Source organism: Fringilla coelebs (assembly GCF_963513975.1).
Source record: "Fringilla coelebs genome assembly, chromosome: 4".
Classification (NCBI taxonomy): domain Eukaryota; kingdom Metazoa; phylum Chordata; class Aves; order Passeriformes; family Fringillidae; genus Fringilla; species Fringilla coelebs.
Genome location: NC_140032.1, coordinates 6,469,612 through 6,489,714, shown reverse-complemented (window position 1 = coordinate 6,489,714; position 20,103 = coordinate 6,469,612). Strand labels below are relative to the sequence as shown.

At 45.9% G+C, this 20,103-nt stretch overlaps 1 protein-coding gene across 6 annotated transcripts in view; it reads right to left on the bottom strand.

Annotated features, from left to right (window-relative positions):
- Positions 1–20,103, bottom strand: part of FGFRL1 (fibroblast growth factor receptor like 1) — a 171,607-nt gene that overhangs the window by 112,951 nt on the left and 38,553 nt on the right. The window contains exon 1 of one of the 6 annotated variants that reach the window (XM_084204406.1): positions 18,934–19,052. The exons of the other annotated variants lie outside the window; for them this stretch is intronic. Within the exon in view, the coding sequence (XP_084060532.1) occupies positions 18,934–18,952 (19 nt within the window). The 5' untranslated portion in view covers positions 18,953–19,052. Of the gene's footprint in view, positions 1–18,933; positions 19,053–20,103 lie in introns of those variants that run through there. 6 annotated transcript variants of the gene reach the window in all.

The window sequence follows — 20,103 nt, the reverse complement described above, 5'->3', positions numbered from 1 at the left end:
CATGGGGCCATTCAGCTCTTTGCCAAGCAGACCTTTCAAACACAGAGTGTTAATACTAAAAGGGCCCTTGTAGTTGTGCAGTGTTGTGAGGAGAAATGTTTTTTCCCTGACACAGGTACAGCTCCAGCCTGACTCATGGGGAGCACAGGGATATTGCTGCCATCACCCCAGGGCACAGTGAGCAGGGTGGGGACATGGATCCATTCTCAAGAGGACAACTTGATGGCCTGGATGTGGCAGGGCACAGTTCACCCTTATCAGCCCACAGCTGGGAGACAACAGGGGCTTAGACCTGGGTTCATCACACTGGATGATTCTTGGTTTTGCAGGAGACATTGCACTCAGCTCTGAGGAGTCCCTGCTCTTGGATCTGAAACTGCTCTGGAGGAAGGGCCACAATCTGGCCAAGCTGGCATGAAGTGCTCCACAAAACTCAAAACTCTGCTCACCTGCAAGCCCTCACACAACAGCAGCTCAGCCCTTGCAGGAAGGGATTCCTCCCCTGTAAAGCTCTCCAGTAAGAATCATCAACTTAAAAAGCCCTTACAGACACAGGAATCTCAGCAGGACCCACCAGGCTGCTTCCATTGTGCATGGAGAGCAGGAGGCAAATGGCACTTGGATTATCAGTCATCTTCATTATGCTCCCAATCAGGAGCTTAATCAGGAGGGGCTTTTCAGTAGCACTGGATGGCCTGGCAAGCACCACTGGTGCTGAAAGATGAAGGGACTTTTGCTCCCCAGCCAGCCAGCAACTTCAAAGCCTTTTCCATTCAGTTGCTGTTAGGGCAGTACACACACACACACACACACACACAACTGCTGTTAAGGTATCACCAGCCCTGGCGGAGGTCAGAGCTGCCTGACTCAGGCTACAACTGCCTGCTGCAAACACAGGGCAGACTGCTTTCTAAGAGGGTTTTTATCTACACACAGCTAATGCTCTGTGCCCAGCAGAAATGCTGCAGAGAGGACCAGGAGAGATTTTGTGCAGCACATTACGCAAGAGGTCGGGTGAGATTACAGTCAACCATTTCCAGCTGCCTGCATTTCAGTCAGGAGATGCCAATTTGAGGGGAAGTACAAATTTGGGATGAAAGTATATCAAAATTGATCTACTGTAAAAAATGTTTTAGGTCTAGGATAGAAATTTATGTTTCTCAGAACAGCCACAGCCCAGATCAGAAAAGTCTCATTGCAAGCCCTGTAATAAATCAGTGACAATAAGAGTTACATATGTTCTCACAGCTCTAATGCACACACAGATGCACCTGTACAGCTTTCCTCTCTTCATGCCCTGAGGAATACTGACTTTATAAGAGTAATAAAGAGCTCCAAGAAGTGAGACTGGGAGAACATCACCTCAAACTAGCATGGCTGGTGAGAACCAGCTTCCCAGCCATCCCAGTGATTTCCCTCCCACAGAATAAGCTGCTGCACCTGTCTCTTTGAGATTTTTTTCCTTGCCAAAACATCACCTAACTCCAAAATGCAATGATAAAACTGGAAAGCTTTCCTGTGATAAGAGAATCCAAATGGTCCCTTTTTCCTTTAGAATCTAAGGATGTTTCTCACTTCCCACAGTCTCAGGATCAAACTTAAAGTCTCAGGATCAAAGCCTATAGTGGCTTTTATAGGGGAGTTCCCTGCAGTATCAAGCCCCAGATAAGGTATGGTGCAACACATAAGTGCAAGTCTCCAAAGGAGAAAGGGTGAACTGTGAGGAAGAGCACTATTATAATTTTGTACCATGAGACAAACAGAATAAAAAAGCAAAACATGCTAAAAGTCTTCTTAGGTCGGTTGTTGTTTGTTAGTTTTCCTCTGAAGTATTAACAAGAAGAGAAATGAAAATACTTAGTCATGAGGTTTAAGCCTATGGCACCCTTTAAAAAGAATATTTACTGTCCTCTGCTCTCAGCAGATTTTTGTTGAGCAATTGAAAGATGCTGTTTTCAAAGCCAGGACTCAGCCCAGTTAATTGTTACACCTCTTTGTGTTGCCTTTTCTTTCAACGAGAAGCAGCTAAAGGTTTGCAGGAAGGAGCCTCGGGCTGCAACAGATGTCATGAGCCACTTCCTACAAATTAGAAAAGGAAAGTAACCCCCTCAGGTTAATTATGGGGAGAGGCCACACACAGAGCTGTGTAATGAGCCTGTGGGATGGAGAGAAGGCAACTGCTTCATATTGGATTTCAAGAGACAGAGCATGAAATCTCTGGTGCTGACTACATGCTTTCACAGTGCCAGAGCAATGCCTCCTGCCCGGGGAGGACACAAGTCCTGCTGGCTGGGGCAGAGGTAAGGGGGGACAATGACATTGCTCAGCCACCCTCTGAGGACTTCTCTCTGCGTTCCTGCCCTCCCAAGGCTGCACAGCACAGGGGACTTTGCACCTGCCTCCCTATTTACACAGGTGCAAGGTAGTTAGAAAGCCATAGCCTAAGGACCAAAGTGTAAAGACAGGGACTTGGCTGACCTGGATGTTGTTGTTTTCCTGGTGGGATGAATAGACCAAAGTCCTTTCATCTCTCTCTGCCTCATTTCCCCATCTATATAATGGAGATGGTAGTATTTATCATCTTCTTTTTTTTTTTTCCTTTGTTTTTGTTTTCCAATGAAGTGACTATATTTTCACAAAGGGAAAGCACCAGAACAATCCTAGCTAACATCATTACCAAACAGCCCTGTAGGAGCACAGGTTATGCCTTTTTTCTCTCTTCTTTTCCACTCCCCGCACTCCAACAGGTTGGTGGGAGCCCATCTTGTTTTTTAAAACTGTTTCCTTAGGTATTGGGTCACTTTTAAAAGTCACAGATGCTTGTTTAAAGTAAATTTGTGCAGCTAATCAATTGTAACTCAGCCTTGAATGTTAGCTGAACAATCAGCCCCATGTTTCCTTCCACAAAAATATACATTTATGCTCAGGTTAGCATGACCTGACAACAAAACCAGCAAGGACAAAAACAACCCTGAATGCACCAGCTAGAGTGCTAGAAGATTTATTTTAGTGGGTGGGAAATAGTTTGATGCTTATTTAAACTGTGATTTGCAGATGGGGCCAGGGGGTGTTTAAGTGACAGTTAATGGGTTTGTCTGCAAAAAAGGAGAATCCTGGCAAAATCTGAGCTACAGCTTCACATGCATTGCTGTTACCAGAGGAGAGGTCACTGGGACCCAGGACACCCTGCACAGGCAGAGCTGAACCTCCTACTGCCAGGATGGCCTCGGGTCCTGAAGAAGTAGGGATAAGTAACTGTGTGCTTCAAGGAACTCCTGCAGAGGCCAGGAGGAATGGAAAAGGTCACCATTTTCAGGCCAAGAGGGATGCTTTGTTGACATTCCATTTTGTGGGGGAAAATAAAGTGAAACATTTTGGGTTTGTTCCAGTGCAGAACAGTAGAGTGTTTTTGGTCTCAGAAAAGCAATGGAAGATAGATCTGCCATCTTTTGGGCAGCCATAATAACAGCTCCTCCTGCAGCCTCTTCCCAGTTGGGTGCACATCACCTTTGTTGACTGTGCTCAAAAAGGAGGCTAAGAAACAAAATTTGAGTCATTTCAAATCTCTCATAAAGCATGACCAGTGCAGAATTATACACAGTGCCCTTGCTGACAAAAGCACTGAGCACTGCTTTGTGGCAGTGCATTTCATCAACAGCTTTATCTTCCAAGTGCACAGGAGGATATTCACACTAAAAACGACTACTGGTCAATGAATGTTAGATGTCTTCCAATTTTTCCACACCCAGAAATCCAATCTCCAGACTTGAACTGACAGTTTGCATGTCATCTTACTTCCCACTTCTTCGAAAAGAAGGCATGCCAAATCCACCCTGGTTTCAGCAGGTAGATTAGAGGCTAAGAAAAACTGGTTTTCTTGAGCAGGATTAGCTTGAGGTGCTTCTGAGATAATCTGTCTGCCTTCCAGGCACTCTCTAAATACACAGAAGCACCCATTTGTCATCACTGCTGCGTTATCCCTGCAAAATGCATCATCCTTGCATGATGGAGCTACCTGACCTGCAGGGTGGGAGTGTGCATGCCTCTTACCTTGTGTATGCATCTACTGGGGAGGAAAAAAACAATTTGTGGTCTGCCTATAACAAGCTGAACACCAAGACTGCTTAGATATTGCAGAGAGACACACTGTGTGATGATCACTCTGTCCCAGCAGCCCAGGATGGCACAAGCTGCATTTCAGGAATGTGGATGGCAGATTCAGAAAATGACTGTTCAGCAGGGCTGAAGTTGCAGTTTTGGTTTCTTGAAGAAGATATGAGGAGCACAAACCTCTGTCCACCTGGGCAGTTATCAATGTCCTGTTAAGATCAACAGGATGGCAAGCCAGCCGGGAAAACTAATAAAAACAGAAGTCCTGCTCGTACTTGTACCAAATTTTCTTAGGCTCAAAGGGTTTCTCTAAGATTTGAACAAATAATAGGATCAGAGGGTTTTAAGATGTTCCCATCTCCTCACATAAGGGGCTCAATCCAGCCCCCAGTGCAGCCAGTAAGTTTTTGAAAAAGAAATCTCCAACTTAAATCCAGCTATTGTGATTTACACCAGCTGAGGATCTCTCACCCTGCCTGCAATGGGAACATGCCCAGGCTGCTTGCCAGCACTTCTGGCTTTGCTGCAGTAGGAGTGACGTTCAGGTATGCGTGACCACTCACCATCAGATTTCTTTACAATGACAAGCTTTGAAGTCAGAGCACTTTGCTCTCCTTCCACAAACCATTTTCACTCAAAACAATAACTATTTAAATGGGAGCCTCACCAAAGCCATTTCAGATTTTTTTTTTTTTAAATTCTTTGTCAGTGGTAAAATATAGTTAAATCACATGCATCATAGGCTGGCTATCCCAGCACTAAACTACTTCCATTTACTTTCAGTGCTGGGAGAGAAGACACCAGTGACTTCACCCAATATTACACTGAAACCTAGAAAGAATAAAAGTGAGCAAATAACTCTTTTTGCTGAAAATCTTGTAAAGCTCCTCCCTACAAAACCCACTAAAAGTTGTCTTTTCATAGCCAGCGGGGCTGCTAGAGGCTTGAATGTGATTTGTGGACCTCATCCTGCCTATTCAGAGCAAAAGATAACACCTGCGGGAAGCAGGGGAAAGGTTAAAACCTGGTACCTCTGTGTTTTCCTAAGTGCAGAGCTTGGCACCAGAACAGAGCCTGGGAACAATGGCAGGAGCATTGTGCCTGTTTTCTTTTCCCTTAAAGTAACATTTTTGCTGCAGTGTCATCTTTCTGCTCAGCCAAGCAGGCGCTCTGGGTCAAATCAGCTGCGTGAGCCGTCAGCAGATTTTTCTGGCCCTCTCAAAAGATCTTCAGGCATTGTATTAAGAAGCCAAATCGGTGAGAAAACAGGGGAAAAAAAAAAAAAAAGTGGACAGACTGCCCACACGTTTTACCGGTCAGGCGCTCGCATGACTGTGAAATAATCAGCATTCTTTTGGTGAAATGTAGCAGCTTTAAACCAGCAATCTGGCTTCCCTCTCTGGAAAACAGCGTGCTTTCTGGAAAAAGCTAAACCCAGAGTATTACAGCCTGACAGCTTCAAAATTCCTCAGACCTCCCACAGGAATCGCTCACAAAAGAGCAGGCTGGATGTCATCCACCCATCCCAGGGCTGGATGTCAGGGAAACAGACCCTCCGATGGAAAACCCTAAGGGAAGGCATAATTTCCATTTACACCATCTTTTATGTTTTGGCTAAGTGGCTTGTTCATAATTGTTGGATTTAGGTGAGGAGGGCTTCACCTCTCCTTACAGTTCCTGTAATGCAGCTTTGGGGCCTGTTGGGTCACTTCCCAAACAGAAAAAATAGGAGAAATTTTCCTAGAGTTCTTTCACGTGTCTTGGCAGGGATCCTGCAGCAGACATGGACACAAACAGCACAGAGGACAGTCCCACTTCCACAGCCCTTTGCACAAACCATACCCATTTCTGGGAGCCACTATACACCAACTTTGCAGACAGACAAGAGGCACTGAACAAAATTCATCACTATTTGCCAGGATTTCCATAAATCCATAAAAAAAGAATCAGCATTTTTAAACTGGAGTGGTATTTTTAAAAAGAAATGGCATTGTTTAAAAAACCCACCTTTTCTATACAAAATTTCTTCAAGGGCTATTGCCATCCCAAACAAAAGAAATTGAGGAGTTACATATGGCACTTCCACACAATAGCTAGCACAAATCCCTGTGGTTGTGGTGAGAATCAACAGATTGCTTAAATTGATGAAGACAAAAGTTTAATTGCCCATAATTTTGCCACACAGAACCGTTTGGTCTAAGTCTTTCCAATGCCTGGGACATATAATTCCATTCTTATGAGAGAAAAATAGTAAACCATCTAATTAGAAATTCTATGATTTGGCATATTCACACATGAGCTGAATTAGGGCAGAAAAGGACATCTTCAATTCTCTGTTTTGCAACCTTACTAAATCGTTCAATTTGATTTTATGTATTTGCAAATTTATTTAATTTATTTAATGTGATGGTAAGTGAATGCTAATTCCTAGTACTTGGCGAGCAGAGGAGTTGACTCAATCGTTGCTGCACATTAAGTAAAAGATTATGGCCCTAATTTCTATTTGAATAGTACTAGAGGAGTATCCTCCAAGCTTCCCTGCTGCCTCTTCTCATGTGAACTTCCTGCAGTCTGGACTACAGCGAAAGCCAGATAAAATCATTTCCAAACTGAGACGGAGGCCTGAAATGCAAATCGGGGGAAGAAGTCGTCAGAAAGGGGTCTTCATACAGATTTGGGAGGTTATCAGGTCTTTCCCTGCCCGGTAATCAATCCTGGTGCCCGATCAGCTCCAGGGGATGGACCCAGGAGGAGCACAAAGGCTCTTTATTCCCTCTGCTCGCGGTGTGACTCCGCTGTAAAGCCCGGTTTGCTGGGAAGGGCAAGGTGGAGCTGGACATGGGGCCTATCAGGTGACGTTAATGTTCAGTCAAGATATGGACCTTGTGTTGGAACGAGACAGACAGTCTTTGAAGAACATAATCTGTGTTGCCAACAATGGCTGGAGTGAAAGGAGCTCGCTCTGGTTACCTCAGAGGATGGACTGGTAAAGCAAAGTTGGATTCTTATCAAGATGTTGGGTTTGGGTTTTTTTTTTAATCGTTGATTCATATGGTAATGGCTGTGAATACACAATGCAAGGTCTTCAAAGGGAGGAAACATAAGAAGGGTATAGTTTCACCCAGCTCACCTTAAGGTTCCACACTTTTGTCCTGTGTGATTTTTTTTTTTTTTTTTTAAATACATAAACCCTGCTATCCTTGCAGGGACAAACTCTATCCATGTCTTTTCAGATTCCCTCCAGTTCCAGTTGGATACAGGCTCGGAGCAGCAGTGAGAAGCAGCAGCTCTCCTGGGGTGCTGTGTTTCTCAGATTGACCTTAGCTCTGTTTACCCTTGCTTCCAAAGTTTGGGCCAACATCTGCTAAATAAACAGCTGAGTGCTGAGGCGATGGGGACAGGGAGGAGGAGTTAAAAACAAATGGGATTGTGCTGAAATGAGAGAGTAGTGAGGGGAGCTCTAGAGAGATTGTTGTGGGTCAGCACACAGAGGCAAATCCCTTTGAATCAATAGAAAACCTTCTTCTGACATCTCTGACCCAGTTTTCAAGCATGCAGAACATAGCTAGCCAAAGTTCATGTTTCCAGTTCAGACTGAAGCACTCTCCTAAATACCCAGACAAGCCACACTGCTCTTCTGTTTCAGCTCCGTTTCCAGCACACTGGAAATACTCAGGCACTTCAGCCATGCAAGTAGGACAGTAGCTTATATCTAACACAGCACAATCTCTTTTCTCTTCCACCAAAATTCAAATTAATCATCCCAACAGCATCCAGCTGGCAAGCATGGGGCATAGAAAGGTGTTTTCAAAGCTGGTGTGTTCACTCCAACACATCACAGTTTAGAGCCTCACTACCACTAACCACAGCATTTCACAAGCCATCACAGTTCCTCCCTGATACAAGAGGTGTCTGACTATGTCACACTTAGGACTTTAAGTCTGTACATTGGCCTGCACAACATCACTGGCACAGGCTGCCCAGGGAAGTGCTGGAATCACCCTCCCTGGAAGTGTGCAAGAGGCGTGTGGATGTGGGGACATGGTTTAGTGCTGGGTGGACAGCTGGGCTCAGTGATCCTGGAGCTCTTTTACAACCATAACAATTCTGTGGTTCTATCCTGTGCTCATGCTTCCTCAGGTTTTTGGCAAGGGCACACTAAACAAAGCTCAGCACTCCTGGCAAGTGTGAGGATGCTCAGCACGGACCAGATGTGTAGGTATTGTCTCACCCCTACAGCCTTCCCAATCTGAATGTCCCTCCAGCTAGGCCACCATCCAGGCACTAATCCTCCCCTTATTTACCAGCAAAGTACTCCTTAAATAACTGTATCCTCAGCATTCAGCATATGCCTTTAAAGCATCAGGATTAACGTCCCTTAAAAAAAGAAAAACTGGGTAATATGAGAGCAGATATTCCCATTATCCACATATCTACATATTTTTTAATCCCAGCCAGCATGTGGTCCTAGTATTATCTCATGGCAGTATGTTACAGAGCTTATCTGGAATAACTTTGCTTTTCATCACCTTCAGAGTTCCCTGAATATTTCCTTGTTTGTCTGTCAGGCTGCTTTTGGCTTTCTGGACAGCTCTGTTCATACTCAAGGCATCTGAGAAACAGATTCCAGCTACTCTGAGACACTGAAAAGAAAAAGAAGGCAAATAAGGCTCTCCTGGACAGCAGGCTATCCAATACACAGCTTTAGTGAAACCAGCCCAGTGTCATCTGAGGTGAGCACGAGACCAAGAAAACAATCTCAGTACCACACAGAGCTTTATAGCAGATCCTGAAGCCCTGAGCAATGCAAGGCGGCTAATTAGCCAAGAAAATGGAGTGAAATGCAACATTTCTTAACCAAAGATGCCAGCTAACCATGAATCTGCTTTTGATATGAAAACTGACTGTCTACACAAGGAAAGGTGGCGCTGAGTTTGAGCAAAGTGTCATTGGCTCAAGCCAACCACACAGAGAAACTGGGTGGAACTCATTTTGTCTGAAAGCTGCTCACTGAGCCCTGCTGGAAATCATCAGTGAGCATGAAGGGATGGGGACCAGTAAGGTGAACTGGTCAGTGCCTGGGCAGGAAACCATCCAGGATCAGGGGAAAAAGGTCAACCTCTAGGAGCTTCCCTAGCTGAGTTCTTCCAAAAGAACACACAGGACAAACCTTGCTAAAGGAAATCACTGAACCTTTTGGCAGAGCATAACACAGTTTGTAGAGGCTGGAAGACTCTGCCTCAGGATCTCCAACCCATTTACCACTCCAGGAGCAGAGCTGGATGACACATCCCTCCAGAGAAAGCTGATGACAGAAAACCTGCCATTTTCCACTGGAAGTATTTCTATGAAGCATCATTATCCTTGTCTCACACCTGGGAAACTCATCCCCATGCTGGTGATGACAAAGACAAAAGGGATTTCTCTCAGATCAATCAGGAAAGTGACTGATTCACAAAGATTTAAATGATGGTTTAAGAGTCAGATGAGAACAGTAACCATCAGTCTTTCTCTCTCTATGGTCACATCTTTGAACTCCTCTACTGGAATGGATTCTCAGGTACCTCAATCATACATTGGGATATTTAAGGGTTAAACAGGGATTACAAAGCATTTTCTCTGCTGGTGGGAATGCATTCAAAATCTATTCCAAATAAAAATTTTTAAATTACAAAGGAAGCTCTACTGATAACTGTCACAGTGAAAACTCCCTGAACTACATTTGTAATCAAAAGCAGCAAAATAGTAATCTAAGGCTGTTCAGTTTACCTTTAAAAGAAGAAAACTAGAAGAAGGAGGGAGCTGAAATCTGTGTCACTCGATAGCTCCTGGCAAACTCTTCCTGGCTTTATGGTTATGCTTCTAAATCCTCTCAATTTAATGGTGTAGGTTTCCCTATTTTTAGATCAGAAATTAAGGCAGCTCTGCTTTTTCCCCTGCATTATTTTCTAACCAGACCATGGTTATTAAACTTAGAAGGCAAAGAAACGAGAGCAACCTTTAAATAAAAAAAATAAAAAAAAAATTTGAAAACCCCAAAAAAACCACTGCACAAGCAGCATAACCACACGGCTGGAGAAAGAAAATCACTCCCAGGGGCTGACAGACCTCTTGAGTTTCCACTTCAGCGGCCCACGAGGCAGCTCTGCTGCTGGGACTCCCGAGCCCCAGAGGTGCCAGGACGTTTGGTGACCGACGGAGGAGCTGCCTTGGCACAAAGCTCCCCTGCAGCACAGGTCACCCTCAGGTCTGCAGTGAGCGTCAGCCCACGACACTTGGGCTGGACTGAGACCAAAGAAACCCCAGTTTAGTGCAATAATCGGGGTGAATTTGGCACCTCGCTGCCTCCTCCCTGCCCGGCTGCAGCGGGGCTGGGGGGTGTCTGCACAGGGAGGGCACACTGTCCTCCAGATTGTTTTGAAACAACAAGAAAAAAGCTTATCATAATCCTCCTGGCAATTAGAGCCTGGCTGGCTGCAAAGTGCAATGCATTTATCAAAACCTCCTTTGAAGGCGCTGAGGGAAGTGAATTTGAAGCTGTTGGGGACTGCAGGAGTAAGAGAGCCCAGCTGCTCCCGGGGAGCCTGAACTGAGGCGAGGGGGCAGAGGGAGGAGGGAGAATTTCCTCGTCTGGGACACGCACGTTTTCCATCGGCCTGTGTGTGTGAGGATAAATAACATTTTATCTCTCTCCCTGTGTCTCTTGAAAGCTCGGCCGATTACAGCTGGCACGCTTAGGGGGCTCTTCCTGCAAACTTTGCCAAAAAATTAACCACTCCTGGAGCCATAAATCATCCCAAACCGGGCTTCTTCTGCCCTCATCCCCACAGAAAAATCCAAACTTAACAAAAAATTAAAAAAAAAAAGTTGCCAGTTTCATCAATGTCAGGAGGCCAAAACTGGCACTTTTTGCCTTTTTAAAACATGCATCAGCACGAGCTGCCCAGAGGCAGCTCATACACAGCAACATGTTGAAGGGGCTCACCTGCCCATGCCATACAGCAAGGCTCTGGTTCAGCAGCATGAGGCAGGATTAAAACAGTGTAGTCTTGTAAAAACCATCAAAAGTAACAGGCTGGAGCACAGCTCCCAGCACCTCCTCCAGCACAGACTGGATATTGGCATCTGATTAAATTCTCCGGACCCCTTTAATTTCTATCCTCGTGCCCACTGCTCTCTCTGCAGCCCTACAGATCTCTGGACATGTTTTTCCCCCTCCCTGCTATTCACAGTTACAAGTTTCCTTAGAGGGCAGGTGGAGGAAAATTGCTCATGATGCTCTCTCTTCTCATCTGCTTCTCTCTGTCCAGTGTGGGCATGCAACCCTTTGGAGCAAGACCATCTTCCCTCTGAGCACAGACCACATGCCCGGATTTTTATGCTGCAATGTAAGTTCTGTCCCTCCAGCAGGCAGGGAGGTGGATCAGGACACTAAACCTCCCCTGCCTTACGGGGAAGGAGCTGAGTCCAGCCTATGGTGCAGCCACCCAAAACTGCCAAGGCTCTTTGCAGAACCTTGCTGGCATACACAAGCCCTCAGCACAAAAAAAAGGGTGTCAGAATAGGAAGTGAAAGCCATGGGAGAATGGGAATAAGCAGATGGGAAGGTAAAGATGCATTAAAGATTAATTAAATTGTCCTGAGCAAAATGTCTGCACAGAACAGGACCCTTGTGTCATCTCCCTGCATCTCCTCATCCCCTTCCAAAACAGCTTTTCTCCTCTGCAAGGTTTTGTTCATCCAAAACCACTGAACAATCGTTGCCTTGAGTATAATTTTAATCATTCCCAAATGCCTTTCCTTTGGAGGATTCCTGCTGAGATCCCAAGCTGAGTTCTCCACCAGAGTAAATCAGCCCAGCTACTGTAACTGGGCTGCAGATTTACATCTCCCAGACACCCACCCTCCTCCCAGCCAACCCCACTCCCTGCGCTCACTCCTGCACAAACCTCCTCTAAAAATCTCCTGGCGAAACCTTGCTGTGCATCCTCCCCTACACAGGGCTGTTCTTGGGATTTAAGGAATGTGGACACGATGCTGCTATGGAAAGGGGCACTGTACTGAATTTATACACGGGAAGGGGGCAGGGATGAGAGCGGGTGTAGTGGCCTTACATCTGTGACAATGTTACAGGGATGACAAGGGCAAAAAAACTTTGATCAGTCCCGGAGCACAAACGCAGGTTTATATCCTTGCCATCTGGCAGAGTATCATGTTAAGAGCTGAGCAGACAACAGTGGCTGCTGATACACAGTGTACTAAATACCAATAAAAGCTGAATGGATCTGCAATAGAGCACACTTTAGAAATGGCTGTGAAAGGAAAATCTAGGCCACTAAGTGCTGTTAAAAACAATGTCCTTATATTTTTCCCTTCCCCTTACTATTCTCCTCTGTCTTACTGCTGCTCTTGGGATTCCTCTTCCCTCCCTTTTCCCAGCGCCGGTGGCAGCACAGAGAGCTATCAAGTGAAATGCTGAACCTAAACTAAAGGTTGTGTTCATTTAACAAGCACTAAATATCGGTCAGGAGGGGCAGCCTGGCAGCTGCCCTCACAGCTGAGGCCAATCCCCCTCCATAAATGGTGAAGCACAGCATCCCCACAAATGGAGGAGGTGGCTGCAATCTCTTCTTTCCTGCTTCTTCCTTCCCTACTCAGCACAAAGGCATACAAGACCCACATTGACCCAGAGACCCATGGATAAAACCCTGGACTAGTGTAATCATTGTCTGTTGCACTTCTGCAGAGCTTCTTCAGCACATGCTGCTCCAGTCACTCCCTGGGCCTTGCCCAGAGCAGCTACAAACTCCCAGCTATGATCAGTCCACCACTGCTCAGTGGTGAACACTGCTCTGCAAACATCCCAAATGCAGATGTCTGAGCTCAAATGCTTTTTACTAGAAACTAAGTGGACACACTCTGCCCTGCACTTTCCACATGCTGAAAGCTCAGACATGTATAGCAGTGCCTTACACATTGATATTTAGGCTGCCAAGAGAGTGACTGTCCCTCTGATGGGCATCAGGAGGAACAAAACCTTATTTCACTGATGAGTTCACCATAGCGTAAGGATATTTGCCCATGTTAGTAGCAAAGTCAGCAAGAGACTGGTCCCCAGAAATCAGTTTCAAAACCAAGACCACCACTCCTGCTATTCAACCTCACAGGCCACAAACCTCAATCCAAAACATCATTCTTCATACTAAGCTGTATAAAACATCTCAGCCACCAAATCATCACACAGGCAGACACAACACAGAAATGCCAAGAGGGACCCTCCAGTGATGCACTGGAGAAAACACCATGGACAATGGCATGTTTTCTAAGGAACCCCATGGGAACTCTTCTCTCTGCTCTGGTATGCATTTCCCATTGAATTAGTAAGAATATTAACCAGCAATTAGACAGAAGGAAAATTTAGCCTGGCACTTAGGTCTCATTGTTACTAAGCTTTCCTATCAGGAAATACAAGGGTCTCAGAAGGGAAGCAATGGAAATGATCACTCAAAACAACTGAACAGGCTGCTAGACTAGACACTACAGGCAGCAGTCCTGACCTGGCAGGAAAAGCCAATAGCCCAATTCTTCCTCTTTGGCATCTGTGATCCTACAATTGCTCAGTCATTTCAATAAATCCTTCAGCTCCTCTATCTGGTTTCATTATTTTATGGGCTTAATTCTCAAAAGAACTCACTGCCCATGATTCAGGCCAGCTTTTGATCTTCAGTTGCAACTGTGATCTTCCCAAATGTGCTCAGCACCCAAGAGCCATCTCTGGAAAGTCCCAGGGGAGGTGGCAAGGACCTTGCCAAGACTCTGAAGCACTGAGTGCCTATTTCATGGCTGCCTAACTCTTCAACAGGAAGAAACGTCTGCGTGATGCTCTTATGGATGTTCACACTGTCAAAAGGGCTAGATACTGTTTTCCCAAAGCAACTAGACCCATTTAAAGACCTTCTCCAGGAAAGCCAGTTGAGTATCTCTGACATCTGCACTACCACAGACACTCTAGTATTAACCATCCCCTTTATCTCACTGTATTTTTGCTGATAGCTGAACTATGCAGTACAGTGGTTCTGGCATCCCAGCAATGGCTAGTTATCAGGAGCAAGAAAGCACGAGGTCTGGGAACTCACTGAAAACATTCAGAGGCGATACGTGAGGGACTGGGAGAGATTAGACAGGGTTTGCTGGGGCTCCAGGAATTCCTGCAATTCAGGGGTTACATGGCAGGATTTCTTTTTTCCATGGGACAGCAGCAAGCAGCAAGACAGAATTTCCACTTCTCTTTAAAGCTGTTTTCCCAAAATTGTCACACAAACACAGCTTCCCCTGGTTTTTCTCCACTGTTTCAACCAGATGGGGTACCCAGGGCAAGTCCTTGGAGTAACAGCCCTCATGTACACTGGAGAGAGTCAACTAGGCTCTCATTTCACCAGGAGCTAGACTTTGGAGCCTGACTGACAGCAGCCACAGCTGCCTGCCCTGCAATTCACCACCTAGAAAGGGCTAATTAGTATGAGGTTATTAGTTTCAGGCAAAGAATGCTTGAAAAATAATCTGTGTATGTAAGGTCAGCCATCCTATGTTTTGTTCAACATTCTTTATTCTTCTCTGCTGCTGAAAGAGATCCAAGAGAGTTGATGTAAGACACCTAAACCAGGCAGATGCTGGAGACTCAGAGAATCAAGTGTTAAACATACTAAAATGCCTAAAGATGCAACTTCAATCCTAAAGGCTTCTGATGTAACAAGCATATAAAATGTGAAAGTTTCATGGATGATGATGCTAATTATCCCAAAAGCTCATCTCCCTTTCCCAAGCGCCTCCACACCTAGGTTCTTGCTTTTCCAGGGGGAAAAAAAAACCCAAGGCAACACAGAAGTGATCCAGCAGAAGACAGAAGTGCTGACAACGAGGTCTGGCCAGAGCTGTGGCTGAATTCATTTGCCACTGGGCTCCTGCCCGGTCATGGGGCAGCTGTGAAAACAAGGCCATTGGGAAAGCACCACGTGAAGCCAGAGTGGAAATGCCAACACAACCCCAAAGCAATAGCAGCCAACCTCAACCACAGACACTACAGTGGCAGCTTTCTTGCATTGTTGTTGTTTTTCCCTAAAATAGCCTGTAAGATAAACAGAGCCAGAGACTGGCTAAGTGTCATCCTCTCTGATATGTGCTTGGCCATTATCTGCTCCTGACACCTAACATCTAATTGCAGTGCAACACCCCAGCAGGACAGCCTGTCCCAGGAGGGACTGAATGGACTGACTGGGAGAGTTAAAAAAGCCAGGAAATGAAAAGGTTGGACTCCAGCAGGGTTAGTATGTCAGAATGGGAATTTCAGCAGCAACAGCATTGGGGAGGTTGGCTACCTCTCAGAAGCACACCCGGATTCCAAACTTGGGTCTGGTAAGGTTTCCCACCCACAAAAATAGCCACATGCTCCCTGTCAACAAGACCTGGGCTCTTCCCTCTTTCCTTCCTGTTTATAACACATCTTCTGAAGGATGTCAGCAGAATAAACAGCTCTCTGTGCTCCAGAGACAGCCCCTGCCTCGCCAAGTAAAAAAAATCCCCACAGAAAAAAACAAGAGGGGTGAGGAAGATTTATCACTCTCTTGCCATCTTTTTTTTTTAACTGCTTAAAAAAAAAAAAAAGTCATTATAATGATCCTGTTTGCCAGGTAAACACATGAACAACCTGATCAGCATAGTGGAAGAACAACATACCAAGTCCTGTGGGCTCAGGGACTGACACAAGCCATCCTTGCCCCTGAATGCAGGACTGAGTCCCCCATAAACAGGACACTGTTTAAGTGTTTGTTGCAAACAGGAAGGTATCATATTTGGGAACTTCATGTTTTCCATGCTGGAGAGAGAAAAATATTTGGACAGGGACAGCAAAGGGAAGGCTGTGTGTCCCCACAAGCAATGCACAAACACACACTGCACCAGCCAGGGACAAATATGTAGCCCCCTTTGTCTCTTTTTTCTCTCATTTTACTCTTATTTCAGCTTTTTCTCTGGAAGAAGGTTACAGTTTACCACCTGTCCAAGATGCAAGGTCAAGTGTCTCTCACTCTCTCTCTTTTAAAAGGGAAAACATATTTCATTCCAGATTGGAGATTTGATCATGGAGATCCATATCCTGAGCCAGCAACCTGAACTCAAGATGAAGAGCACCTCACTGTGCTGCTATTCCTGTGTCTTGGTCTTTTTGGAGATATTCCCATTTACGCTTTCTTCTTATACAAGTATGTTGATCTCAATAAAAGTACCATAACAATTTTAGGAAAGCTTCATTTCCCAAAAAAAAATTTCCATCATCTCTCGTGGTAACTTAACTTTCTCTAAGTGTGCACAGTGTGAGCCCAGCTGCAATGTGTGTGTTGTGCAAACCTGGTGAGACTGCTGAAGTCAGCAGATGTGGTGTGGATTTGCAGCGCTTTCTTGGAATGAAGAACTTTGCCTTCTATTTATCACACACTTCCTTGCTAAAGAAACACTCTTAAAATGGCATTCACATTTTCAGTAAATGCTTTACGAAAAGAAATAGAAAAGACCATCAATTACCAGGAAAAAAAAAGAAAACACCATCCTAGGCAATGGCAAAAAATAGCCTGTAATCCAAGTTTTACTGTTATGCTGACACAAAGTTGGACTCATCCTGATCTTGTCCATAACGTGACTGCTCAGTCACTCTAATTTAAACAGGCAGCACAAAGCTGTTCTCATGCAAATAATATACAAATCTGCCATGATTTGGTAATACTTAGCTTAATTTGACAGCTATTCATACCATCAGACAAGTATTGATTATAAATAAAGATAAAGAATGAGAAACTCGTGTTTAAATCCTAGGCAATTAATAACTAAAGATAGACAGAGGCAGATGAAATCTGCCAGCACATGGAAAGGATCCACTCATTGCATTGCACATAAGTTGCAAAAGTAGACAGCTTTTACTGCTTTGTTTTTCAGAAAGACAAACTTATAAGAGATTTTAAAATTCTGATGCTCATCTGTGGCTACAGCTCCCTCATGAACAGGACGATGCCACATCTGCCAGGCAACTTTCAGGTGTCCTACCCCAGCTCCTCTGCTCCACAAGGGAAGTGGGACACCATCAGCACCCCCCTCATACTTAGATTTCCCTCCTATTAGTCAGGTGACTTCCCTGTTGACTTTACTTCCTTTTCTTTAATGTCTCTAAGGTTGAGCTTTCCAACATAAGTCCCATTCATATTTAATCTCTACCTCTATTTAACTTGTCAAGGCTCTAATAAATGAGGAGAGCACTCTTGGCCAAAGGTTTTCCTCTGATCTGCTTGGTCCAAACAGGCCCACGGAAGTGGATATATCTTGTATTTGCGGGGTTCCCAGACAAAGGAAGGAATGATGAATCTGACTCCATGTTCTCAGAAGGCTAATTTATTATTTTATGATACTATATTATATTAAAGAATGCAATACTAAACTATACCAAAGAACACAGAAAGGATACTTACAGAAGGCTAAAAAGATACTAATGAAAACTCATGATTCTTTCCAGAGCCTCGACACAGCTTGACCCTGAGTCAATGAGTCAAAACAATTCACATGAAACCAATGAAACAATCACCTGTGGGTATCAACAATCTCCAAACACATTCCAACGCAGCAAAACATAGAAGAAGCAATGAGATAATATTGTTTTCCTTTTTCTCTGAGGCTTCTCAGCTTCCCAGGAGAAGAATCCTGGGCAAAGGGATTTTTCCAGAAAATACGACTGTGACAGATACAAACTCCAAATGACAGAGTTCACACCTGGGAGGATGCAGCCAGCAGCAGGACATGCAGGCACCCCAGCCACACAGCACACCCACCACAGAGCCACAGAATCAGTGAGCTGGAAAAGACCGCTGAGATCACCCAGCCCAACCCGGGACCCAACACCAGCCTGGCACCAAGTGCCACAGCCAGCCTCTCCAAACACCCCCAGGGATGGGGACTCCACCACTGCACCCCTTCAGACTGAGACAGACCCCAGCTCCCACGCCAGCCTTGCTCCAAGGTCACAGTTTAACCCTGGGAGAGGAAGAGAACAGTCCCACTGTGAAAATGGCAGCTACACAGGTTAAATAAAAGCAGTTCTGAGGACTGCAGCAGGCCGAGATGCTGGGTTCACCACAGTCTCCTCTCACCTTGGAAAGAGACCACTTGACAGAGCCACTCCACGTTTTTTTCCAGGAGCAGGAACTGATCCCACTCTTTTGGTCCTCTTGGAGCTGCTTTGCCTCTGAGGCCTATCCACTAGTGCAGCTTGGGCTGGCGCAAATCCCATAAACACCCATTAAATAAAAGTCTAAGACACAGGATGGGACAAGAAGCACCACAAAGAAAGGCTCCAACTGCAGTGGTTCAGCAATCCTGCTTCTATCTGACCACACTTTCATCCCTTTTTTCCCCTGAAACCCTTGGTGTCCTCGTTGCTCACAGCTCCAGAGTTGCTCACAGCTCCAGAGCTGGCTCCCAGCCACCAGGACCTTTCCCTCTCTCTCTCTCCTGTCATGCCCTGTCACAAGCCCCCAGCACCGGCCATCCCCACACACCCAGGGCACACACCCAGGGCACACCAGCCCTTCCCACCCTGTGGGTTCCATCTGCCATGTCACACCCTGCCCTCCCCACACCAACCCAGCCCCTCACCGCACACACTGCAGCAGCCCAGATCCCTCCCTCGGCAGACAGAACCAAGGACAAGCCCTCCTCTGCCTCAGCTGCCAGTTCTTCCTCCCCCAACCTCCACACCAGCAGACATTTATCTGACAAAAAAGTCACCTTTGAAGCCAAAACCCATCTGAGGGCTGGAAGCTGGGAAGAGGGGCCTTTTCTGTCCGTGCTGTCCAGACACTCCAGCAAGCAGCACTATCTCAGCTTGGCTCCCTCCTCAGCCCCAGACAAACGTGGCTTCCCTCTTGACTTGCTATTTAAAACCAAGACTGGCACAGGGCAGTTTCAGATTAACCAGCTGGAGCCAGGGGGGGTGGGTGGTGTCCCTGTCCCCTGCCCAGAGCCAGGTGCCCCCACAGCAGAGCTCCGGCCTCCTCCATGTCAGGCCAGCCCTTCCAGTTACTGGTGGCTTTGTCTTACTGTTCAATTTAAGGAGGATCATTCCCTAAAACCCATCAGAAGCTTCAGCTGCAGGGGAGTGGAGGCTCAGCCGGATATATGGCATAAATTTAAGGGTTTATTGCATTTACACGTCCCCTCTCAGCACACTTTACCAGAATAGCTCTTTATCTGCAGACATGGCTCGTTGACCCGGGCTGAACGTGGAGCCTGCACCGAGGTGAAGAGCAGAACTGAAAGCCCTGGGCTCCCTGAGCTGTGTCCCTGCTCCCAGCCCGCTCCCTCAGGAGCTCACAGCTGCCCACTGCACAGGGCACTGAAAGCCTCCTCCACCCAGGGCTTGGCACGAGATGGGTGTTTGGTCTCACGTGTGATTTCTGAGATTTTGAAATCTGAACCGAAGTGGAGCAGCAGCAACACCTGAAGTGTGGAAATTGTCTTACAAGGAAAATCTTATTTTTCTTTAGAAAACAATGGACCTGCTGGAGGGAGTCCAGAGGAGGCCACAAAGGTGATCAGAGGGCTGGAGCCCCTCTGCTGTGAGGCTGAGAGAGCCTGGAAAAGAGAAGGTTCCATGGAGACCTTCTAGCAGCCTTCCAGTATCTAAAGGGGATTCACAAAAAACACTTTAAAAAGAGAGTCTTGGACAGGTAGGCAGGACAAGGGGGAATGACAATTTAGATTAAATGTTAGTAAGAAATTCTTTACTGTGAGGGTGGTGAGGGACTGGGACAGGTTGCCCAGGTAAGATGTGGATGCTCCATCCCTGGAAGTGTTCAAAGCCAGGTTGGAGATGGCTTTGAGCAGCATCATCTCTTGGGTGGCACCCTTGCCCAGGCAGGGGGTTTGGAATAAAATGATCTCTAAGATCCCTTCCAA